The sequence below is a fragment of the Hyperoodon ampullatus genome, assembly GCF_949752795.1.
Source record: "Hyperoodon ampullatus genome assembly, chromosome: 5".
Classification (NCBI taxonomy): domain Eukaryota; kingdom Metazoa; phylum Chordata; class Mammalia; order Artiodactyla; family Ziphiidae; genus Hyperoodon; species Hyperoodon ampullatus.
This window is the reverse complement of record NC_136918.1, coordinates 57,065,594-57,086,788: the sequence shown is the minus strand read 5'-3', so window position 1 is coordinate 57,086,788 and position 21,195 is coordinate 57,065,594. Positions and strand designations below refer to the sequence as shown.

General features: G+C 35.7%; 1 protein-coding gene across 4 annotated transcripts in view; it reads left to right on the top strand.

Moving 5' to 3' along the window:
* Window positions 1-2,530: 2,530 nt before the first annotated feature.
* ECT2 (epithelial cell transforming 2) overlaps window positions 2,531-21,195 on the top strand; it is a gene marked incomplete at its 5' end in the record, with an annotated part of 58,742 nt that continues 40,077 nt past the window's right edge. The window contains 12 exons of one of the 4 annotated variants that reach the window (XM_079704722.1): window positions 2,531-2,660; window positions 3,290-3,369; window positions 3,476-3,568; window positions 5,121-5,303; window positions 7,007-7,096; window positions 7,949-8,056; window positions 9,011-9,084; window positions 9,796-9,926; window positions 10,070-10,185; window positions 10,286-10,348; window positions 11,711-11,933; window positions 16,081-16,217. In XM_079704722.1, the coding sequence (XP_079560848.1) occupies window positions 2,531-2,660; window positions 3,290-3,369; window positions 3,476-3,568; window positions 5,121-5,303; window positions 7,007-7,096; window positions 7,949-8,056; window positions 9,011-9,084; window positions 9,796-9,926; window positions 10,070-10,185; window positions 10,286-10,348; window positions 11,711-11,933; window positions 16,081-16,217 (1,428 nt within the window). The remainder of the gene's footprint in view (window positions 2,661-3,289; window positions 3,370-3,475; window positions 3,569-5,120; window positions 5,304-7,006; window positions 7,097-7,948; window positions 8,057-9,010; window positions 9,085-9,795; window positions 9,927-10,069; window positions 10,186-10,285; window positions 10,349-11,710; window positions 11,934-16,080; window positions 16,218-21,195) is intronic. The other 3 variants (XM_079704724.1, XM_079704725.1, XM_079704723.1) reach the window with 3 other exon arrangements.

Genomic DNA, 21,195 nt, shown 5'->3' with positions numbered 1-21,195 from the left:
AACAGAGAGGCATAGGTGAAAAATGTAAACTCATGGTGTTTTTGATTTATTAAAGTCTCCCTCCTCCTACATTCCTTAAGGCAGGTTAATTCATCTCTTGGTTTTTCTTTTTAACATTCTTTTAAGGGGACTTTAAATGAAAGCCTGTTTAGATAGAGCCTTTCTTTTTCACTGGAAACATTTAAGTGTGAGACTTAACAAAAAAATAAGGGCTGGATAGAATTTATCATTGATTCTAAGTAAAGGCTCTTATTAACAACTATTGGAGCACTCCTTTGGAGAGCCTTAGAATAATGATTGCCGTGGATGTTTGGTAAGACAATGAGAAATGTCCACATTGTGAGTATATATGAGAATGAATAATCGTCACTCATTTAGAGACATCATCTATTCAGTTTTTATCACAATTGGATTTGAGCTGTACTATTATTTCTTTTCCTGATGTAGAAGCTGAGGCTTAACCTACTAAGTGCAGAGCTGAGACAGGAAGCTGAGTTGCTTGTCTTTGAAGTGTGCACCTAATAATTGGGCTTAGGTCTGTTGTTATTAGTATGTACATATTCACACTATTTGACATCACCGTGCCGAAATGATGCTAATGATACCTGAAACTATTACTTTGTTAAAAATCTGATGGAAGTTATTTGTATATTTTATTATTCTGAAAAAGTAGGCAAGAGATCAGGCATAGACCTCCAGATAAGATTGGGCTTCCTCTATATATTTGCCCAATATTCTGGAAATTTACTTCAAGATAATAAACTTACGTAAAAACCCCAATTTAAATTGATGAAGATCTATTCAACTTTTTCTTTATTCCCTGCTTGCTTAACTTTTCAACTCTTTAAGTCCTGGAAATTTAAAAACAGATTTTCTTTCATAGTCCAGAGTCTCATTGACACGTGTTAATTGTCTCGTGAAACTTTTGGACATTTGTAAAGTAATATAAAAGTACAGGTAAGGGAGCAGTCCAGTTATACATGAGAGGTTTGGAGAAATCTACAGAGGATAAGTCAAGAGTGGTGGGTCAGGGGTTGAAAGACATGATAGGTGGAGAATTGAGCACTATTAAATACAAGTAGGTGTGGAGTATATTGTGATCTGTATTTGAAAAATGCTGGGAAATGCTTTGTGGCTGCAGCATACAGTCAATGTGGACTGGGGGAAATACAGGAGATGAGGCTAAATAGGTAGGCTAGGACTAAAGTGTAAAGTGGATGGTGAATTTGAACTTGATCGTATAGGGAGCAGTGCTCATGGAAGTTCTAAGTAGCGAAATAATATGGTCACATTTGTTGTTAGGAGAATACCCTGAAAACCATGTGGAAAGTGACCTCTGAAGAAACTGGTGATAAAGTTGTTTGGAACTGTATTTGACCAAGTGGCCACTGTGGCATTGGCCACAAAAAGGGGGGCTGGGTCCCAGAGATACAGAGATGTTTTGGGGCAGGGCAAATGAAGCAGATGAAAGAGTATGGCTGGATCGTGTTTTTTTTTTTTATGTTGGGGGTAGGAGTTTATTAATTAATTTATTTATTTTTGCTGTGTTGCGTCTTCGTTTCTGTGCGAGGGCTTTCTCTAGTTGTGGCAAGCGGGGGCCACTCTTCATCGCGGTGCACGGGCCTCTCACTATGGCGGCCTCTCTTGTTGCGGAGCACAGGCTCCAGACGTGCAGGCTCAGTCGTTGTGGCTCACGGGCCTAGTTGCTCCGTGGCATGTGGGATCCTCCCAGACCAGGGCTCGAACCCGTGTCTCTTGCATTAGCAGGCAGATTCTCAACCACTGCGCCACCAGGGAAGCCCCTGGATCGTGTTTTTGACTGGAATTATTTGGGGGATGATGGTATTATAAATGAATACAGGAAGAGAAATAGTTTGGTTGAGGGCAAAGGTGTGGAGTGGGGAGGTAGCATAGTATTTATGAGTACCTTTGTGAGTACTTTTTTTTTTTTTTAATTAATTTATTTATTTATTTATTTGTTTTTGGCTGTGTTGGGTCTTCGTTTCTGTGCGAGGGCTTTCTCTAGTTGTGGCAAGCAGGGGTCACTCTTCATCGCGGTGCGCGGGCCTCTCACTATCGCGGCCTCTCCTGTTGCGGAGCACAGGCTCCAGACGCGCAGGCTCAGTAATTGTGGCTCACGGGCCTAGTTGCTCCGTGGCATGTGGGATGTTCCCAGACCAGGGCTCGAACCCGTGTCCCCTGCATTGGCAGGCAGATTCTCAACCACTGCGCCACCAGGGAAGCCCCTGTGAGTACTTTTTGACTGTCAGATAATATCTTAGGACTTTTGGTACATTGTTATTTTTACTGTATCCCTGTGAGTCAGTTATTAGTATCTTTATTTTACAGAAGAGCAAACTGAGGCTCAGAGAAGTTGAGTGACTTTGTTTGGTTCAGTATTAAAAAAAAAAAAAGGTAGTGATACTTTTTATAAGTTCTAGGTATAATGCTTGTTTTTGCCCAGTAATTGTTTGTTTCATGTAATTTTATTCTTTTTTTTTTTTTCAGCCATTGCAGAAGAGTACAAATAATGGCTGAAAATAGTGCATTAACATCCACTACTGGGAGTACAAGCTTGGCAGACTCTTCCATTTTTGATTCTAAAGTTACCGAAACTTCTAAGGAAAACTTATTTATTGGATCTACTTCATATGTTGAAGGTAAACATGTTATCTGCTTTAAAATATCAAATCACTATTTTAATCCTAAACTTACTGACTAGTGACTTTCTTATGATTTAACTGTAATACTGTTAAGCTAGGCTACAGGTATTCAGTAAAAATTTGTTAACAGAAACTCTTTACACTAGATTTTTTATTATTTTTTGGATAATGCTTCCCAACTTTGAAGGTGAAAGCATCTTGTTGGATATTGCTTTTTCCGTACGTGAGGGCAGTCTACCTGCAACATTGTTAGCTAGAATATGGTCAGTTATGACTGGTCAGGAGAAGCGCCACTTCTTCCTTTTTCACTGTATAAATGGATCTTTCCTAAAGTTGCATGTGCTGTTGAAGAGGATGACTGTGCAAGTAGGCGAATGCTTTCTTTGGTTAGGAGGAGTGCTGATGTTTGAATACTTTGCTACAATACAATATGTTTCTCTTCTTCTAAAATGATACATGATCAAAGTTTTAAAATAAGCTGGGAATTAAGTCATTTTAATTTCAGGGAATGTTATGATCTCAAACATGGAAAACATTCCAGATATAGCCAAAAAAGGGGTTAGGAACTACTGATTTTGATGTTAGTGAATAAAAATGTTTTACTTAAACATTTTTAATTTTAATAGAAGAAATGCCTCAGATTGAAACAAGAATAATACTGGTTCAAGAAGCTGGAAAACAAGAAGAACTTATAAAAGCCTTAAAGGTATGGGAATTTAATTTTTAGGGTTTTTTTTTTATATTTTTCTTCCATCCGTGTATAAATAAATTTATAGTTTTCTTAACCTCATACTTAAGTCTCTTTTCCACAGACTATTAAAATAATGGAAGTCCCTGTTATAAAGATAAAAGAAAGTTGTCCTGGAAAAACGGATGAAAAATTAATTAAAAGTATTGTTAATATGGTAGGTCAAGCATTTCATTGCATGTGGCATGCTGCACTTCCTTTGATTGTATTTGTAGAGTCCACTTATGGTGATTGGACCTAAATTAGGCACAAGTTATACCCTGAGCACTCTGAAGCTAGATTAATAGAAACTATTACATTTATTTTAAAATTTGGGTGTTTCTGAAACCTCAAAATATAATGTTTCATAAATAATGAAATCCTTATAAAGTAATTTGGCATTGTTAGATTTAAATGACATTACATTTATGTATTTATGAAGATGACACTTTAAACTCTTTAGCTTCTTTTATCTCAGTAATTTTATATTTATTCTAAATTCTTGCTTTATTTCCAGAATTACAAATCACAATAATTGACAGTCATCAGGGAATTTACCTCAGCATGTGAAATATATCTAACTCTCTATACCAGTTATACTAGATTGTGAGGGCCTCCATGTCAAAATACCACAGACTGGGCAACTTAAACAACAGAAATTTATTTTCTCACTTTCCTGGAGGCTAAAAGTCCAAGATCAAGGTGTCATCAGGTTTGATTTCTCTTGAGGCCTCTCTCCTTGGCTTGTAGATGGCTGCCACCTTCTTGTTATATCTTCACACAGCCTTCTGTGCATGCACATCTCTGCTATCTCTTTCATGTGTCCAAATTTCCCCCTCTTATAAGGACACCAATCCACCACTAATCCAATCTTACTAGGATCCACCCTTATGACTTCATTTAACCTTAATTACATGTTGAAAGGCCATATCTCCATATAGTCACATTCTGAGGTATAGGGGGTTAGGACTTCAGCATGAGTTTTGGATATACACAATTCAGCCCTTCACGTCAGCCTAGCAAATAAATCCCAAAAAATTTACTGACCCATTTGAATTTTCTTTTAAATGGTTCTGTTCTTTAAAAACAGGAGTCATATAGATACCGAAATATCTTCATTCTTTTTCATAGATCTACAGTATAAAGTGTTAAACACTAACTTGCCTTTTTATATCCTGTGTTTGCCATGCTGCAACTGCCTACATATTTCATATCTTTCTCTTACTTCCCTTGTATATACTGAAATGATTAACTCCATTCTTTTTGTAGATGTTGCATGTCATAATATTTTTTCTATTTTTCTGAAAACAATTTGTGCAGGAAGAACTATATGCGTGGCATCATTTTCTTGATCAGAATAAAGAGCAGTAGTGGATATCTTTCTAATGCATCTTACTATCAAAATACGTGTACTTAAAAAATTCATCGTCTTTATTTTATATGCATACTAGATGCTTTATAATGACTACCAAGTCATGTCAGAAACTTATGCCTTTATAATCTTCAAAATTTAAGATCTTCATATGGATGGAGATATGTTTATATAAAAACATAAGTAAAGAAATATGACTGTTCACTATTAAGTATAATGCTTATTGTATGATGTAAAACTTCTACAAATATGAAAATAAAAATGTTGATATTGAGTTGATTTTTAGGTCTTATTTAGAGAGACACATGAATTAATTTTATAATATTTTATCTCTAATAACTCTGTGAAAAAAATCAAGGAAATTAAAGTGCCATTTGTAAAGATGGAATCAGTTGAAGAATTTAAAAGTTTGGATTCTCCAGAATTTGAAAATGTATTCATAATCATGGATTTCCAGGATTCTGTCTTTAATGAGTTATACAAGACTGACTGTAGAGTTATTGGACCACCAGTTGTATTAAACTGTGCACAAAAAGGAGAGGTAAGGAAGAATATATGCTTATTATAACTTCTCAAGGTTAAATTTTTATTAAAGAATTTTTATGCAGAAAAAGTTCATTAATTGTTGAGAATATGAATATTTAGGATAGGAATAGTAGTGGCTACTCTAATATAGTCCTTTAATTCTAAGCAATATTATTTATATATATTTAGTCTCAATACCTGCAGTATCTTGGGAAGTAGTAGTTTGCTTAAACTTGAGTCCTAAAGATGTGTACATATACATAAACTTTAATTTTCCTCCACACAGAACTGGTACCACAGTTCCATTTTTATCAGTTTCTGCATGATTTAAAATTAGGGAAATTACTTTAGCTATTTATTCATTCATTCATTCATTTATTTATGGCTGTGTTGGGTCTTCGTTGCCACGTTCAGGCTTCCTCTCTTTGCGGCAAGAGGGGGCTACTCTTCGTTGCGGCGCGCAGGCTTCTCATTGTAGTGGCTCCTCTTGTTGCGGAGCACAGGCTCTAGGCGCACGGGCTTCAGTAGTTGTGGCACGTGGGCTCAGTAGTTGTGGCTCGCCAGCTCTAGAGCACAGGCTCAGTAGTTGAGGTGCACGGGCTTAGTTGCTCTGCAGCATGTGGGATCTTCCCGGACCAGGGCTTGAACCCATGTCCCCTGCATTGGCAGGCGGATTCTTAACCACTGCGCCACTAGGGAAGTCCTACTTTAGCTTTTTGTTTTTAAATAGCATTTCAGTGTAAGAGTTGTAGTAGAGTTAATACCTATTCTTTGGTTTTTATTGCTCTGTTTTGGCATTCTTTTTTTTTTTTTTTTTTTTTTTTTTTTTGCCATACACGGGCCTCTCACTGTTGTGGCCTCTCCCATTGCGGAGCACAGGCTTCGGACGCGCAGGCTCAGCGGCCATGGTTCACGGGCCCAGCCTCTCCGCGGCATGTGGGATCTTCCTGGACCGGGGCATGAACCCGTATCCCCTGCATCGGCAGGCGGATTCTCAACCACTGCGCCACCAGGGAAGCCCTGTTTTGGCATTCTTAAGCTTGCCTTAACTTTAAATTGCTTGGGTCTTTGTGCTTCTTTTGTTATAGATACTAGTAATGAGCACATGATAATCTTTAATTCTCTGTTTTGATTCAGAAGTGTTGCTTTCAGAAACCACAAACTTTTTAAAGGCCAAAATTATGGAAAATAACATTCCTGCATAATAGTGGGAATTAAAATTTTTAACCATTCTCTTTCATGTATAGATAGATAGATAGATAAAACCATTTGTTAAATTATTTACTATCTCCATTTTTTAGCTCAAAAATTGGAATCATATTTGGTTCAAGTGTGTGTATTATTAGTATTTATTAGAAAATATTTTTGACCTCCTTTAATTTGAAGCATTTACAGTAGCGTATGGAAATCTTTCCTTATAATACTTCATCTGTGTCAAAGTACATTTTGGAAATAAAGGTTTGGGTATGAATATTTATGTTTTATTTGCCAGTAGTAAAGTGTGTTTAGGTGATATGTATCAAATACGATATGGGAATCATGGGATATTTTTATTGTGAAACTGGGTTTTTGCTATTTGTTGCATATTGAAAGATGGAAGTATATGTTTGGATTGGGAAAGTTAATTGGCAAGAGAGGGAAATACGTTTAGCTTGAGAAAGATGTGTTCTATTTTTACTGTAAAGAAGCTCACAGATTTAAAATTGTTGTATCCTTCAGCCTTTGCCATTTTCATGTCGCCCACTCTATTGTACAAGCATGATGAATCTAGTACTATGTTTTACTGGATTCAGGAAGAAAGAAGAACTAGTAAGTATTTTAAAACATTCTATTCAAAGAATATTTTTTCTAGCAAAATAAATTTAAATTAGCTTTTCTTTTTTTGGTAGTTATATCATGGTTTTATTTTTAAAATATTGAAGGAGAAAGTACTATGAATATACTAGGTCTTAAACTTTGTGAAGAAATACTCTGAAGAGCCTTGTAAAGAAACAAATATTTCATCTAGGATAGCTGGTATGTGAATTAGAAAAATTTGATGACTATCTAATCTGTTTAAACTGTCTTTTTGTTAAGTATCACATCAGCCACATTATTTGAAGTTTTTGTTTACGCATTGAGATTTTTTGTTCTGCAGGTCCAGCCTTAAAGCATTCTCATTGCTCTAGAGAATTCATAGAAACTTCTTTCTTTGATCCATAAAATTTTTTATGTTGGAGCTAACGGGGTATTACTCTAATTTTGTGGGAAGAATCTTGGTGTGATGGCAACCTGGTTTTAAAAAAATAATGTACCGGGACACACAGTTTTTCCAGGCATGAGCCCGATGTGTCCCCCTTTGCTTGGCAAAGCAATAATGCTATTTTCTACTTCACCCCCCTCCAAAAAGTAATATATTTACTTTTTTACTTGTGTGAAAGCCAGTTGTTAATTAACTTAGTTTTGTGTGATCATCTTTACTAGCTTATCTCTGTATAATTTTGCCTGTGCCAATAAGGCAAATGAACCTTTAATTTTTTTGACATAAAATTTATCTTTATAAAAATTCTCATATGTACCTTATAAATAGAAAGTATTCAGTAAATGCTAAATGCATTATAAACATAGTTTAAAATTTTGTTCAAATTAATCATAAAGTCAATGTTTACATTTTCTTTTGAGGTCAGATTGGTGACATTGGTTCATCACATGGGTGGAGTTATTCGAAAAGACTTTAATTCAAAAGTTACACATTTGGTGGCAAATTGTACACAAGGAGAAAAATTCAGGGTATGTAAACTTTGGTATTTTTGTATATTTCAATATAGCACTGTTTGAGGATGGATTTAATAATAGTGTTCTTATCCTGTCTATTTCCCCCATAATTTATTGAGGATCAGAAATTCAATTTTTGCTATATGTACATTTAGTAAAAATTTTAAATCATAGGAGTGTGGCCCCTGAGGTTTGAAGGAGGCAGTGGAACTTAAGTTAGGTCTTGAAAGATGATTGGGATTGTGGAGGTTGGTAGGTAGATAACAGTTTAGGCAGATGAATAATATTAGCAAAGATTACTATGAGCAGTGGTGAATAAGGAGGTCAGAAGGTGATGAGGGCAGATATCTCTCTCTTATCTAAGAGCAGAACTTTGTTCTTATAAAATGGTTCCAAGATTTAACTTGTGAAAATTATAAAAGAACAGGAGAAAATACTTTTATTGGGATTAAAGTTTTAGTTTAAGACTGCACTTGAATACGTTAGGAAGAGTTTATCACTTTGTTCCCACCCTCCATCAGTGTATTTATGTAGCAAATGGTAATTTTAGGGTATTGTTGAATTCCTGGGAGGTATACTTACAATTCATATCTAAGGTTTTAGTGACTTAATGAGAAATTTTCTCTTACTGCTGTCTTGGGGGTTAGTACTTCCAAGGAGGTAAACACAAAGAGAAATAGAAATGTAATAAAGATGAACTTAATTAACTTCACAGATGTATTTTTTTAAAATACAGTGAAACAGTTTGGACATCATGGAACTTGTTTCAAAGTTATTTTAACCTAAATTGTATGATGGAAAGATAGTTTTTTCTGTTAATTTTTCTTTATATTTTGTTACAAAGCAGATGAACAATGATCTAAGACTGTGCAAAATGTATGTATATAATTGCTTATAACTTGCATGAATGCAGTTATTTAAGGTAAAAATTCACCATATAATTAATGATAAACATGTTTATGTTTTTAGATAGCTGTGAGCCTGGGTACTCCAATTATGAAACCAGAATGGATATATAAAGCTTGGGAAAGACGGAATGAACAGTAAGTGTTTAGAAATTCAGTAGTTAATTATGTGAATCAGTCACGTTGTGTCATGAAGATAAACCCACGTGCCCAAAATTCATAGATTAGTATATAAAAAATTAATTCAGTCTTTGTGAAGCTTAGGGAATAAAGTCTAGGAGGAGCAAAGTTTTGTTTATAAAAAATTGAAAATGGCAAGACATCTATGATATCTTTGAACTTCACTTTGTGAAATAATTTAATAACCATTAAGAACATTCTAAAATTATCAGGTAATAGCTTAATGCATCTGGATGTTTGGGTTTTGCCGTATTTTTTCTTATTTTCTGTTTGTCTGGTTACATTTTAAGTGGTGATTGCATTTCGTAACCTTGTTAAGCTTTACAATCTCATAATTCCTTGCTATTGTACTTCATTATTACTTAAGATTTTATGAAACTATAGAACTCCTGGAATGCATATAAAATTTCATGTACAGAGCAGAGATTTGCATCTTGTAAAGATTACCCGTGATTAAACTTTGTGAGATGTTACTTCTGGGATGACTGAGGACACGTCAATTTTTTTTTTAACTGACATTTTTATGAACATTTCAGGACCAAATGTAAAATATTTTCAGTAAATAGGTTATGCTAAAACCTTGAAAATTACCGTAGATTTATAAATTAATCTGCCTGACTTATTGAATTTCAGTTAAGCTGGCTTTAGAAGAGTGTGTTTTGTTTTTAGGGATTTCTGTGCATCATTTGATGAATTTAGAAATGAATTTAAAGTTCCTCCATTTCAAGATTGCATTTTAAGTTTCCTGGGATTTTCAGATGAAGAGAAAACCAATATGGAAGAAATGACTGAAATGCAAGGTATAATTTAGCATAATTTAGAAGTTATATGTATTTTATTCCTTACTCCTGTTGATCACTTCCTGGTGAATATGCCTCTTTAAAAATTTGGGCCTGGGGCTAAATAGTTGGGCTTATGTATGCTTGTATGCTTTCCTCTTCAGGAGGAAACTATTTACCTGTTGGAGATGAAAGATGCACTCACCTTATAGTTGAAGAGAATATAGTAAAAGAACTTCCATTTGAACCTTCAAAGAAACTTTATGTTGTCAAGCAAGAGGCAAGTAATTCTAGAATGAGATTGATTTTTGAAAAACATTGGTAATATTGATAGCTTATCTGATGAGATAAATTCTTAATTAAAATGTTCTTTCCCCTAGTGGTTCTGGGGAAGCATTCAGATGGATGCCCGAGCTGGAGAAACTATGTATTTATATGAAAAGGTATGCTTTTTGTCCCTTTTGTCATTTGTTCTGTGAACTTGATTGTATAAAGATGACACTTTTTTTATCCCAAAAGAGCATAGTATAATTAGCACATAGGTCATCTTTTTTTTGTCATATTTAGGGGTTTCAGAATAATTATAAACAGTTGGATATTGAGTAATAGTCTATGTAGACTTAATGTATTGGATCTTATTTTAATCTAATACATTTCATTCTGTGCAAATTCTTGATAATACCATTATGAACAGTAACATCGCTATCTTCAAAAACTCAGAACCTTAAAGGAAAGAGAGATGTGCAAACAGTTATAGTGCTGAATGAAATGTGCTATAATGGAGTAATGTATGTATTTTAACTAGCTTCACTCTGAGAGACTCAGGCACGATTGAAAGAGCAAATAAATATTGAGCCAGCTTCCTAGGCTAGCCTGGTAAGGACATTCGTGTGAGATAGCAGGTGGGAGAGGGTATGAAAACTTGAAAGTACATTAAAATAGCAAGTAGTTTAGTATGACTTTGGAAAAGAGTGTGGGAAAGAAGGCCAACAGATAAAGCTGACTAGATAGGCAGAATCAAGTTTTTAATATGTTAAAGGGTTTGGATTTGTCCTGTAAGTATTGGAATCACTGAAGAATATTAAGGGGAGAGATGGCATTTTAAAAATTACTGTAGTAGAAGGAATATAGGCAAGGAAAAATCCAGCCTTCATGCTGGATCTTGGTGAAAAGTAGTATCATTCACCAAAATGTGACATAAAGGTATAGAAGCAGGCTTTAAGGAAAATTTACTTCAGTTCGAGATTTAATAATTTTGAATGGAATATTTGAAAGCGAAGATGTGGATTTATTGTGTTTCTATAGAATCTGAATATGTACTCTGTTGTGTTCTCTTTGGACTCTTTTATTCTCAATGTAAGGTTCCTGACATAAAGTTTAAAAAATATGCCTTAGATTTCAGAAGAGAACTCCTAAAATCAAGTGGTATTCGACAAATATTGGAGAGCACTATGTACAAGCACCGTGCTAAATGCCAGAGATATGGTGAATGAAATATGAATGGTCTCTGTCTTCCTGGAGTTTATGGCCTAATAGGGAGTAGACAATAAAGAAGCTTACAGACGAATATGTAATAATAATAGTGCTATGGAGAAAAAGCATTAGGTGTTAAGGGTTAGATAATTACAATGGTCCTTTGATTATTATGTTTCATGAAGCTTCTGAATTACATGGAAGAGTATATAGATGTACAGTTGTTGTGCAAAATCCTGATTTTGTCAGACTCGTAAATATATTTTTCTTTTGTTCCTGTCTCAGTAAAGAACCACGGAAGTAAAATTGAGCTTTTGTGCTTTTGATTGCAGGCTAATACACCTGAGCTCAAGAAATCAGTATCACTGCTTTCTCTAAGTACCCCAAACAGCAATCGCAAAAGACGTCGTTTAAAAGAGACACTTGCTCAGCTTTCAAGAGAGACAGACATGTCACCTTTCCCTCCCCGTAAGCGCCCGTCAGCTGAACATTCCCTTTCTATAGGGTCACTCCTAGATATCTCCAACACACCAGAATCTAGCATTAACTACGGAGGTAATTCACATTTTAAAAAATTGATCTTTAAATTTAGTGGAATAGAATAATTATTAGAATATAGATAAATCCCTACTACAGTGAATATGAAAGGCTCTTTGTTTTACATTAATTAATTTATTTATTTTTGGCTGCGTTGGGTCTTCGTTGCTGCACGTGGGCTTTCTCTAGTTGCGGCAAGTGGAGGCTACTCTTCGTTTTGGTGTGCGGGCTTCTCCTTGCGGTGGCTTCTCTTGTTGCGGAGCAGGGGCTCTAGGCATGCGGGCTTCAGTAGTTGTGGCACGTGGGCTCAGTAGTTGTGGCTCTCGGGCTCTAGAGCGCAGGCTCAGTAGTTGTGGTGCACAGGCTTTGTTGCTCCACGGCATGTGGGATCTTCCCGGACCAGGGCTCGAACCTGTCTCCCCTGCATTGGCAGGCGGATTCTTAACCACTGAGCCACCAGGGAAGTCCCAGAAAGGCTCTGTTTTTAATGACCTTTGTTCTATCTGAGGAGAAGAGGCACATGAAAATGCTTACATTTAATAGTTACTTGCTATATACTAACTGTTTATGTGTTTTGTGTATTTATAAGATAGGTTTTATTGTCCCTGTTTTACAGATGGCTAGATTGAGGTTAGAGAAGTAAAACTTGTCTGGGGTCACACAGCTAGAAAGTGATAGAACTGTTCAAAGAGCAGGTTCTTAACACACAGGAACCATAGAAGATGTCACATAGATTATGGAGAAAATAGGTATAGTGAAGTCAGAGGAAGGTGAATTTACTTTGTTCTCAGCTGATACAGGAAGCCACCTATAATTAGCTCTTCTCCCTTGATCTTCAGTTTTTCCCCTGTTTTTTTTAGTCTGCACACAAATTTGTTGTGTTTTCTAATATATGAAACAATCAAAACCTTCCCTGGTCTCTGTAATACTTTCCACTTACTATCCCATTTCCCTCTTCCCTTTCATATAGGTACTCTTGAAGGAATCACCTTGATCCATTGTCTCATTTCCTTGCTTTTTATTTTCCTCTCAATTCATTCCAACTGAATTTCATTCATTCCAGTTGCTCTTGCTGGGGGTGCTGACAGTTTTTGTGTAATCAGCAACATTCAACACATTAGCAGCTACTCCTTCCTGGACACATTTTTTAAGTTTGGCTTCTGCATATCACTCGTTTCACATTCTCCTTGACCTAACTTCTCTAACTCTAAATGTGGAATATTATTCCTGAGTCGTTTCTTCTCCATTGAATTCTTCCTAAATGATATCATTTAATTCCATGGCTTTTCTATATGCTGTTGACTCCCAAATTTGAGGTTTTCCCTGTCCAACTATATACTTGACACCTCCTTGTTCATGTCTAATACACATCCTAAACTTAACATAATCAAATTAGAACTCTTGATTCTCTCTGCCACTCCAACTCTGTTCCTTTGTTACCCTTCCTTTATCAACGTTTTCTGTAAAAATGGTCTCTCTTAGACAATTGCAGTGGTCCCCAAGGTGGTCTCCCTGTACTCATTTTTGCCTTTCTACATGCAGACTAAGCAGTCTCTAAAAACGTATAAATTAGTTCATGCCATTCCTCTGCATGAAATCATTCAATGGCTTTGTATTACCGTAGCTTTCAGGTTCCTGTGTAATCTTCACCTACTTCTAACCTCATGTGCTTTTGTCCTCCACTAAGCCTCTCTGGGTGTCAGTCATAATATCTTTATTATTCTTCAGATTTTTCTGCTACAACCATACCTCAGGAACTTTATATTTGCTCTCCCTGTCTTAAAGAAATCTTATCGGGGTTCTCTTTAAAGTTAAGTCTCTGTCCCACCACTCCTTCCTACCAACCCGTTACCTGGTTGTTGTCTTCAGTAGTAGTTATCACTGTTAGAAATTGTTTGTTTACTGCTTTATTTTACTTGCTTTACCAGAATGTAAGCTGGAAGAGAACAAGAACCTTATCTAGCTTCTCTGCTTTATTCCCAGAGCCTAGTAGAGAGTAGGTACTCACTAAATATTCATGGAAGGAATTGAAAGTCAATTTAAGGTAGGCCCAGAAAACTGAGGTGGATTTGAGATTATAGGAGGAGCAAGAATACAGGTAACAGCGTACAAAATGAGTTTTTAGGGAATAGTGAATAGGTCAGTTTGCTTGGAGGATGGAGGAGTAAGAGTCAAATTAGAAAGGTTAATTGGGGCCTAATATTAGAGAACTTTGAAATGAGACTGACATGTCTGATCTGTATATTGTCATCAGCAAGGAACTTTAGAAACTTGAGCAGCAGAGTGATTCATTGAGTAAGTAATTTGTAGTGGATTATTATTCTGAAGCATGATTAGAAGGAAGGCAGTTTAGAGATAGCCTGACCATGAAGTAATCTCTAGAGACTTGGGCCACAAGGTAATAAGGCCCTAAACCAGGGTTGATGATGTTTGGAAAGAAAAGTGAAAAGCACTGGGGAAATATTGATAGAATGGAGTGATAGGGAGGAAGAGGAGAAGATGGCAAAGTATTAAATGGAAGAAATTCCACCTTAGCAAAAATAGAAAGTTTATATTTTGGAGGAAGGAGTGTAGTTTGAGAGAAAATCCAGGTTAAATTGAGGTAGAAATGTCCAGTAGGCATTTGGAAAAGCTGAACCAGGTGCTTGGGCAGGGGATTATGATTAGATATGTAGATCTAAGAATTTACTGGTTCTATGATCATGGTGGACATAATGGGCATGAGATGGTAAGATATGAACATAAAGGACTGAAGTTTGAATATGAAGTTGAGGGGACAGAAGAAAATGAACCACTAAAGAAAACAGACATGACAACTGTTATATATTAGGTATTCTGAATAATAGAATACCCAGTTTGTAGATCGCTGCTTAGACACAATAATTAAATTAGATCAGTGCATGTCATTTTTTTCCCCCTAAAGTATACCGTAATGGCAGAGGCTCCTGGGTCTGGTGAGTGTAGCCCAAAATAATAAATGGCAAGTGGGAAATTCTTTGAAGCCTGTGTTTTTGTTTTTTGTTTTTTTTAAACATTCAGAACTCCACAGTATGCATGATTGTTTAAATTAATGCTTATGATTATTTATCATTGAGTAAATTTGATATGCTGGGACTATATATTGTCTTCTTTCATGTCATTCTATTATGTGTTATACATTCCTTTTCCTATTGAGAAACTTGCTTTTAGGAGATTCTGTATATAATGTTTAAGTATTCTAACCATATTGATAGTAAGAAAATATATTTTAAGCTTTTATGAAATTTCATTAAAATTTTTTTCTTGAGGTACATATGAAATATACTAATGCATCCTCCCTCCAATTTGGGTTAGACTGAATGTCTTATGTTAAGATACTTTAACAGAGAATTTAGTTAATGTTGTTGGGGGGGTTTTTGGTTTTTTTTTTTTAAGGGAGTCTTTCTCCATATATATATGAAAAGTTTTCCATTATTGTGACTGTGTAATCGTAACAACCTTTTCCTCCTTTTTTAACTTAAATATCTTTATATATTGCTGTAAAGATTCCTGTACTCAGATTTCCTAAATGGAAATATTCTGCCATATTTGCTTTAGTATTCATTCATTCATTCTCTCTCTCTCTCTTTTTTTTACATACACGTGTATTTTTTATATCTGTGCTGTTTTGAGAGTAGGTTGGAGATATGATGTGCCTCTACCTCTAAATACTTAATTGTGTATTTCCCAAAATACAGGAATATTTCTTACATAAGTACAGTATAAGTATTGTAATTAGGAAATTAACATTTAATACTATGATCTACTCTATAGACCTTCAAATTTTACCAGTTATTCCACTAATGTCCTAATGTGCTTTTAAGCAAAAGAAAAAAGTTTTTTCTGGCTTAGGATCCAATCCACGATCACAGGTTGTTGAGTTATCTTTCTCTAGTCTCTTCTTATCTGGAACAGTTCTTTTTTTTAATCAATCTTTGTTTTTAATGACCTCGATATTTTTGAAGAGTATATGACCATTATTTTTTTCTGGCCTTATTGTAGGAGGAAATTCTACTTTAATGAAAATGTGTATGGTGGTATATTTGTAAGAGTAGATATTGTTCCCTTTTTTTCTGTTAAATTTGTACAGTGTTTGGTACTTACATCTGACTTCCATTTTAAATCTTTCCTCCTTTTTACCTTTTAGAAACACCAAAGTCTTGTACTAAGTCATCTAAAAATTCTACTCCAGTTCCTTCAAAGCAGTCAGCCAGGTGGCAAGTTGCAAGAGAGCTCTATCAGACTGAAAGTAATTACGTAAATATATTGGCCACAATTATTCAGGTAAGAGTTTGGAAAAATGATCTCTGTTCCAGTGTTTATAAGTAAAAAAATCTAAGTGGTATTATTTTTTATAAGAAAATTATATAGCATAGAATTTGAACATAGATATTAAAAATGAAAATGTATGACAAAAACTGCTCTTAGAGAAATGGCATAACTGTAAGAGTAGCGTTTTATTCATGCAGAAATAGCATTTTTTTTTAAATAGTGACTTTAAAGAGAGAAGGATCCTCAGTAGACAATCTTAGAGGGGACTGAGTTTAACTCAGAATTTAGCAGCTTCCATGTCAAGATACTGCATTTATATTTGGAAGTGGTAGCTTTTTCTGATAATGTGTATTCTAGAGTCACTGCTTTATTTAGTACTGTGTATATATGGAAAAGCAATTAGCAATGAAGCATAACAATATGGTTGTCAGTAATTTTTTTTAGTAATCCTTTACTGTGTCGAGTTTTCTTAAATTACGCAGTAGTCAAATGTTCACTCATTGCTTACTAATATTAAAATGTACTATGGGGGCTTCCCTGGTGGCGCAGTGGTTGAGAGTCCGCCTGCCGATGCAGGGGACACGGGTTCGTGCCCCGGTCCGGGAAGATCCCACATGCCGCGGAGCGGCTGGGCCCGTGAGCCATGGCCACTGGGCCTGAGCGTCCGGAGCCTGTGCTCCGCAACGGGAGAGGCCACAACAGTGAGAGGCCCGCGTAACGCAAAAAAAAAAAAAATGTACTATGAAGTTATTTCTGAAGAAAAAACAATTCTAATGAATCCTTGTAGGTTGAGATTGAAGAAGATATTAGGGAATAAATCAAAATTCAAGGTTCTGAAAGACACAATAATAGGACATTATTTTGGAATCTGTAGAAAGAAGGAATAACTTTGTTTGTGGTAATGAAGGAAATAGTTTGCCAGGAAAATAAGGTTGATACCACCAAGCTTGACTTTGAATAGAAAAATGATAGGGAGTTTCTGATTTGGGTTTAATTTTTAACTGATCTCTATTTGAAATCTTAATATGTCTCGTTAAGGTCGAATATAATGGCCTTTAGTTGCTTGTACCATTGATAAAATGCATGAATAAGAAATGAAAAGACTTCTTTCTTGGTATTCACAGAGAGATTATTCTTCACAGTTAATTTTTTTAGCAGTAGTCAGGGTTTTATGAGGCCCTCTGCCATATTAAACTTCACTTGTTTTAAGTCAGCTCTGCTCTTATGCCTCAAGGGAAATCATCCTAGATGAGTTTCTTGTTGAAGTTTTTATAGTCAGCCAAAATGTGGTTGAGTAGCAGAAAACCCCTTTGGCATAAACTGTTCATGTACTTTGGTAGCATTTATTACCTAGAAATATAAATCCTTTCAGCTCGTGGTAAAGGCACTGGAGTTTCAGAATTTTAATTTGCATATCAATTAAATCCACTACAACTTCTTTTTTAAAAGCACTTGTAATTATTACACTGTAGACAGACTTTCATACCACTGTGCTTAGTGTAAACTCACCTAAGTTTACTTAAAAGATTGTGGTCTAAATTCACGATAGTGTTCTTTTTAAGCTTTTTTTTTTTTTAGTTTGGATTTGGAATAGCTTAATTTTAACTTAGCCCCCAAATTAAATGACTATCCAGAAGCATGTTGATGTATGCCAAATAATACTTAGGTAGCTATTAATATAAAATTTTGTGACAAGTGTTAAAGAGGGTTCCTGTTTTAAAGTAACTTAGACTGGAAGAGGAGTTAAAACATACACACCTATTATAATACCAAGTGGAAGGTTATGAACTTCATGAGGGAGGTTTAGTTAAGGTATTTGGAGATTTGTATGGTGAGAATTTTGCTCCTCTTCCAGCTTAGGGAAGGTTTGGTCTGGAATTTTCAATGGTTGAACATTGGGAAAAGTATCATAAAGAAGATACAAATTGAAGTGAGTTTTAAAGCATAATTATGATTGATGCACGCAAAGAGTATGGTAGGAAGTGTATTTGAGATTATTCCAACAGTACAAACGACTGAAGATATGTATCATTCAAGGTATTACAGAGTAGTCTAGGGGGATTAGAGTTGAGGGTGGGTTAAGGGGACTGGGATAGTGGTTGGAGTATGGATACAGTGAGAGTTAAGACTGCTTATGCCAGGCTGGAGAAGGCCTTTGTACAGTGTATCACGTGTAATTATAGAAGAATTTTTGATGGGTGGGGGGATGATATCACTTGACTTGTATTTTAGAAGGGAACTTGGTTCACTTTGAAGGAGGTATTGAAGAAGGGGAAATTGTGGAGGCAAGGAGATCAACTTGGAGGTTATTTTGGCAGTCTTGGTTAGAGATTTTGAGAACCTGAACTTCTTAGGATAGTATCAGTGAGAATGAAAAGAAGATAGATTTGAGAAATATTGGAAAGGTAGAATCAGTAGTTTTTTGGCTAACTAATTTTATATGAGGGATTAAAACAAACACAGTAGAACTGTTTTAAGGTATTGTGTCTTAAGAATACTGAGAAGTTTTAATGAATCTTGATGTATTTTGGTGTCTGAATATTTTTGTTTAGGAATTTTAATTAAATGTTGACTAGATAAAGGAATGCTTATAAATGGTTACAGATATTTTTGCATCCTCTATTGTGTTTTTTCCCAATTCCATTTCTTTCCCCTCTGTCAGCAATAACTGTAATCTGGAATTTTGTGCTTATCATTTTCCTTATGGATCTATCACATATGTGTAGAAAATCAAATGTATATATTTTTTAGTGAATTGCTTTTTTCACTTGATAGAAATGTTCTTGAAACACATCTGTGTCACTGCATGTAGCAGTAATTCATTTTCCTGTATGAATATTTCAACTTTTTTAACTTTTATTTTTAATAGACATTGAAATTTGTTTTAGTGTTTCATTGCTGACATTGAAATTTGTTTTAGTGTTTCGTTGCTGTTTGTTTTTACTATTACTAGTAGTGCTGCTGTGAATATTCTTATTCATGGCTCCTTGAGAACATATTCTGGGCAAAAACCTGGAATTTCTGGATCATTGGTTAAACACACTTTTAATTTTACTGCAAGTTGTTAGTATGTTGGAAACTAGGTTTTGTGTTGGCCTCCTGTTCCCACTGAGGCTTTTGTAGGTGAAGCTTAACTTTCATCAGTTTAGGCAAATGTCTTTGGGGCAAAAGGTGATTTAGTAGTCAACTTTCTACTTTCACTTAGATTTTGGCCTCCGAAGGTACCTCACTTTCTTGTCAGCTTATCGCTGTATTTAGAAAGAGGTTTTTCTTCAGTATTTTGTTTTCAGCAGGTAGCTTTCACCATACTTACAGAAGTGGAAAGCCTAAGGGGGGGATAAACTTGTAGAATTGTAGTCATTCTTAAAAATAGGAACAGTTCATAATCTTAATGAAGTTTCTTACTATTTAGAATGTACTTTCTTCCCCCCTTCCTTCCTTCAATCCCCTCCTGCCCTTTGTGCTGTTGTCATTCATTTTACTTCCACATATGCTAAGAACACAATAATACATTATTATTTTTACTTTGAATAGTCAATGAACATTTTAAAGTTCAAGTCAAATTTTATTAATTATATAGTAAAATTAACTCTTTCTTTGATGTACATTTCCATGAATTTTAACACATGTGAAAATTTGTTTAACCACCACTACAATCAGGATACAGAATATTTCCATCCCCCAAAAAACTCCTGGTACTGTTCCTTTATGTCACACCCTTTTCTCCTTCCACCTCCTGGTAACCACTGATCTCTTCTCCATTTTTATAATTGTGTGGTTTTTGAAAATGTCATAAAATGGAATCATAATACAGTAGTCCCCAACCTTTTTGGCACCAGGGGCTGGTTTTGTGGAAGACAATTATTCCACGTATGGTGGGGGTGCGGGGGATGGTTTCGGGATGATTCAAGGACATTACCTTATTGTGCACTTTATTTCTATTATTATTACATTATAATATATAGTGAAAAAATTATGCAACTCACCATAATGCAGAATCAGTGGGAGCCCTGAGCTTGTTTTTTTTTTTTTTCCTGAGCTTGTTTTCACTTGCCACTCCTGATAGGGTTTTTTTTTGTTTTTGTTTTTGTTTTTTTGCGGTACGCGGGCCTCTCACTGTTGTGGCCTCTCCCGTTGCGGAGCACAGGCTCTGGACGCGCAGGCTCAGCGGCCATGGCTCACGGGCCTAGCCGCTCTGCGGCGTGTGGGATCTTCCCGGACCAGGGCACGAACCCGCGTGCCCTGCATCGGCAGGCAGACTGTCAACCACTGCGCCACCAGGGAAGCCACCTGATAGGGTTTTGATGAGTCTGCAAGCAATTGATTTGTTATGGTCTCTGTGCAGTCACATCTCTCTGCTAATGATGATCTCTATTTGCAGCTGCTCCCCAGTGCTAGCATCACTGCCTCAGCTCCACCTTAGATCAACATGGTTATAAACAGGTCTTCTAGCTTCACATCCAGTCTTTTCCCCCTAAACCAAGTTTTTTTTGCTATCATTTAAAAACATTTAGTACTTACATTAAGTGTATGACTGCTTATTGCTTTGTTCCTTACTTACTTGAATAAAAAAGTAGAAATTACTGTGAATCCTACTAACAATTTTAATGATTTATAGAACTGTGATAAACTTTTATTAGATTCTAATGTAACATTTTATTTTATGTTATTTTATTTTATTTTATTTATCTTTTAAAATTTTATTTATTTATTTTTGGCTGTGTTGGGTCTTCGTTTCTGTGCGAGGGCTTTCTCTAGTTGTGACAAGCGGAGGCCACTCTTCATCGTGGTGCGTGGGCCTCTCACTATCGCAGCCTCTCTTGTTGCGGAGCACAGGCTCCAGACACGCAGGCTCAGTAGTTGTGGCTCACAGGCCTAGTTGCTCCGCGGCATGTGGGATCTTCCCAGAGCAGGGCTCGAACCCGTGTCCCCTGCATTGGCAGGCAGATTCTCAACCACTGCGCCACCAGGGAAGCCCTAATGTAACATT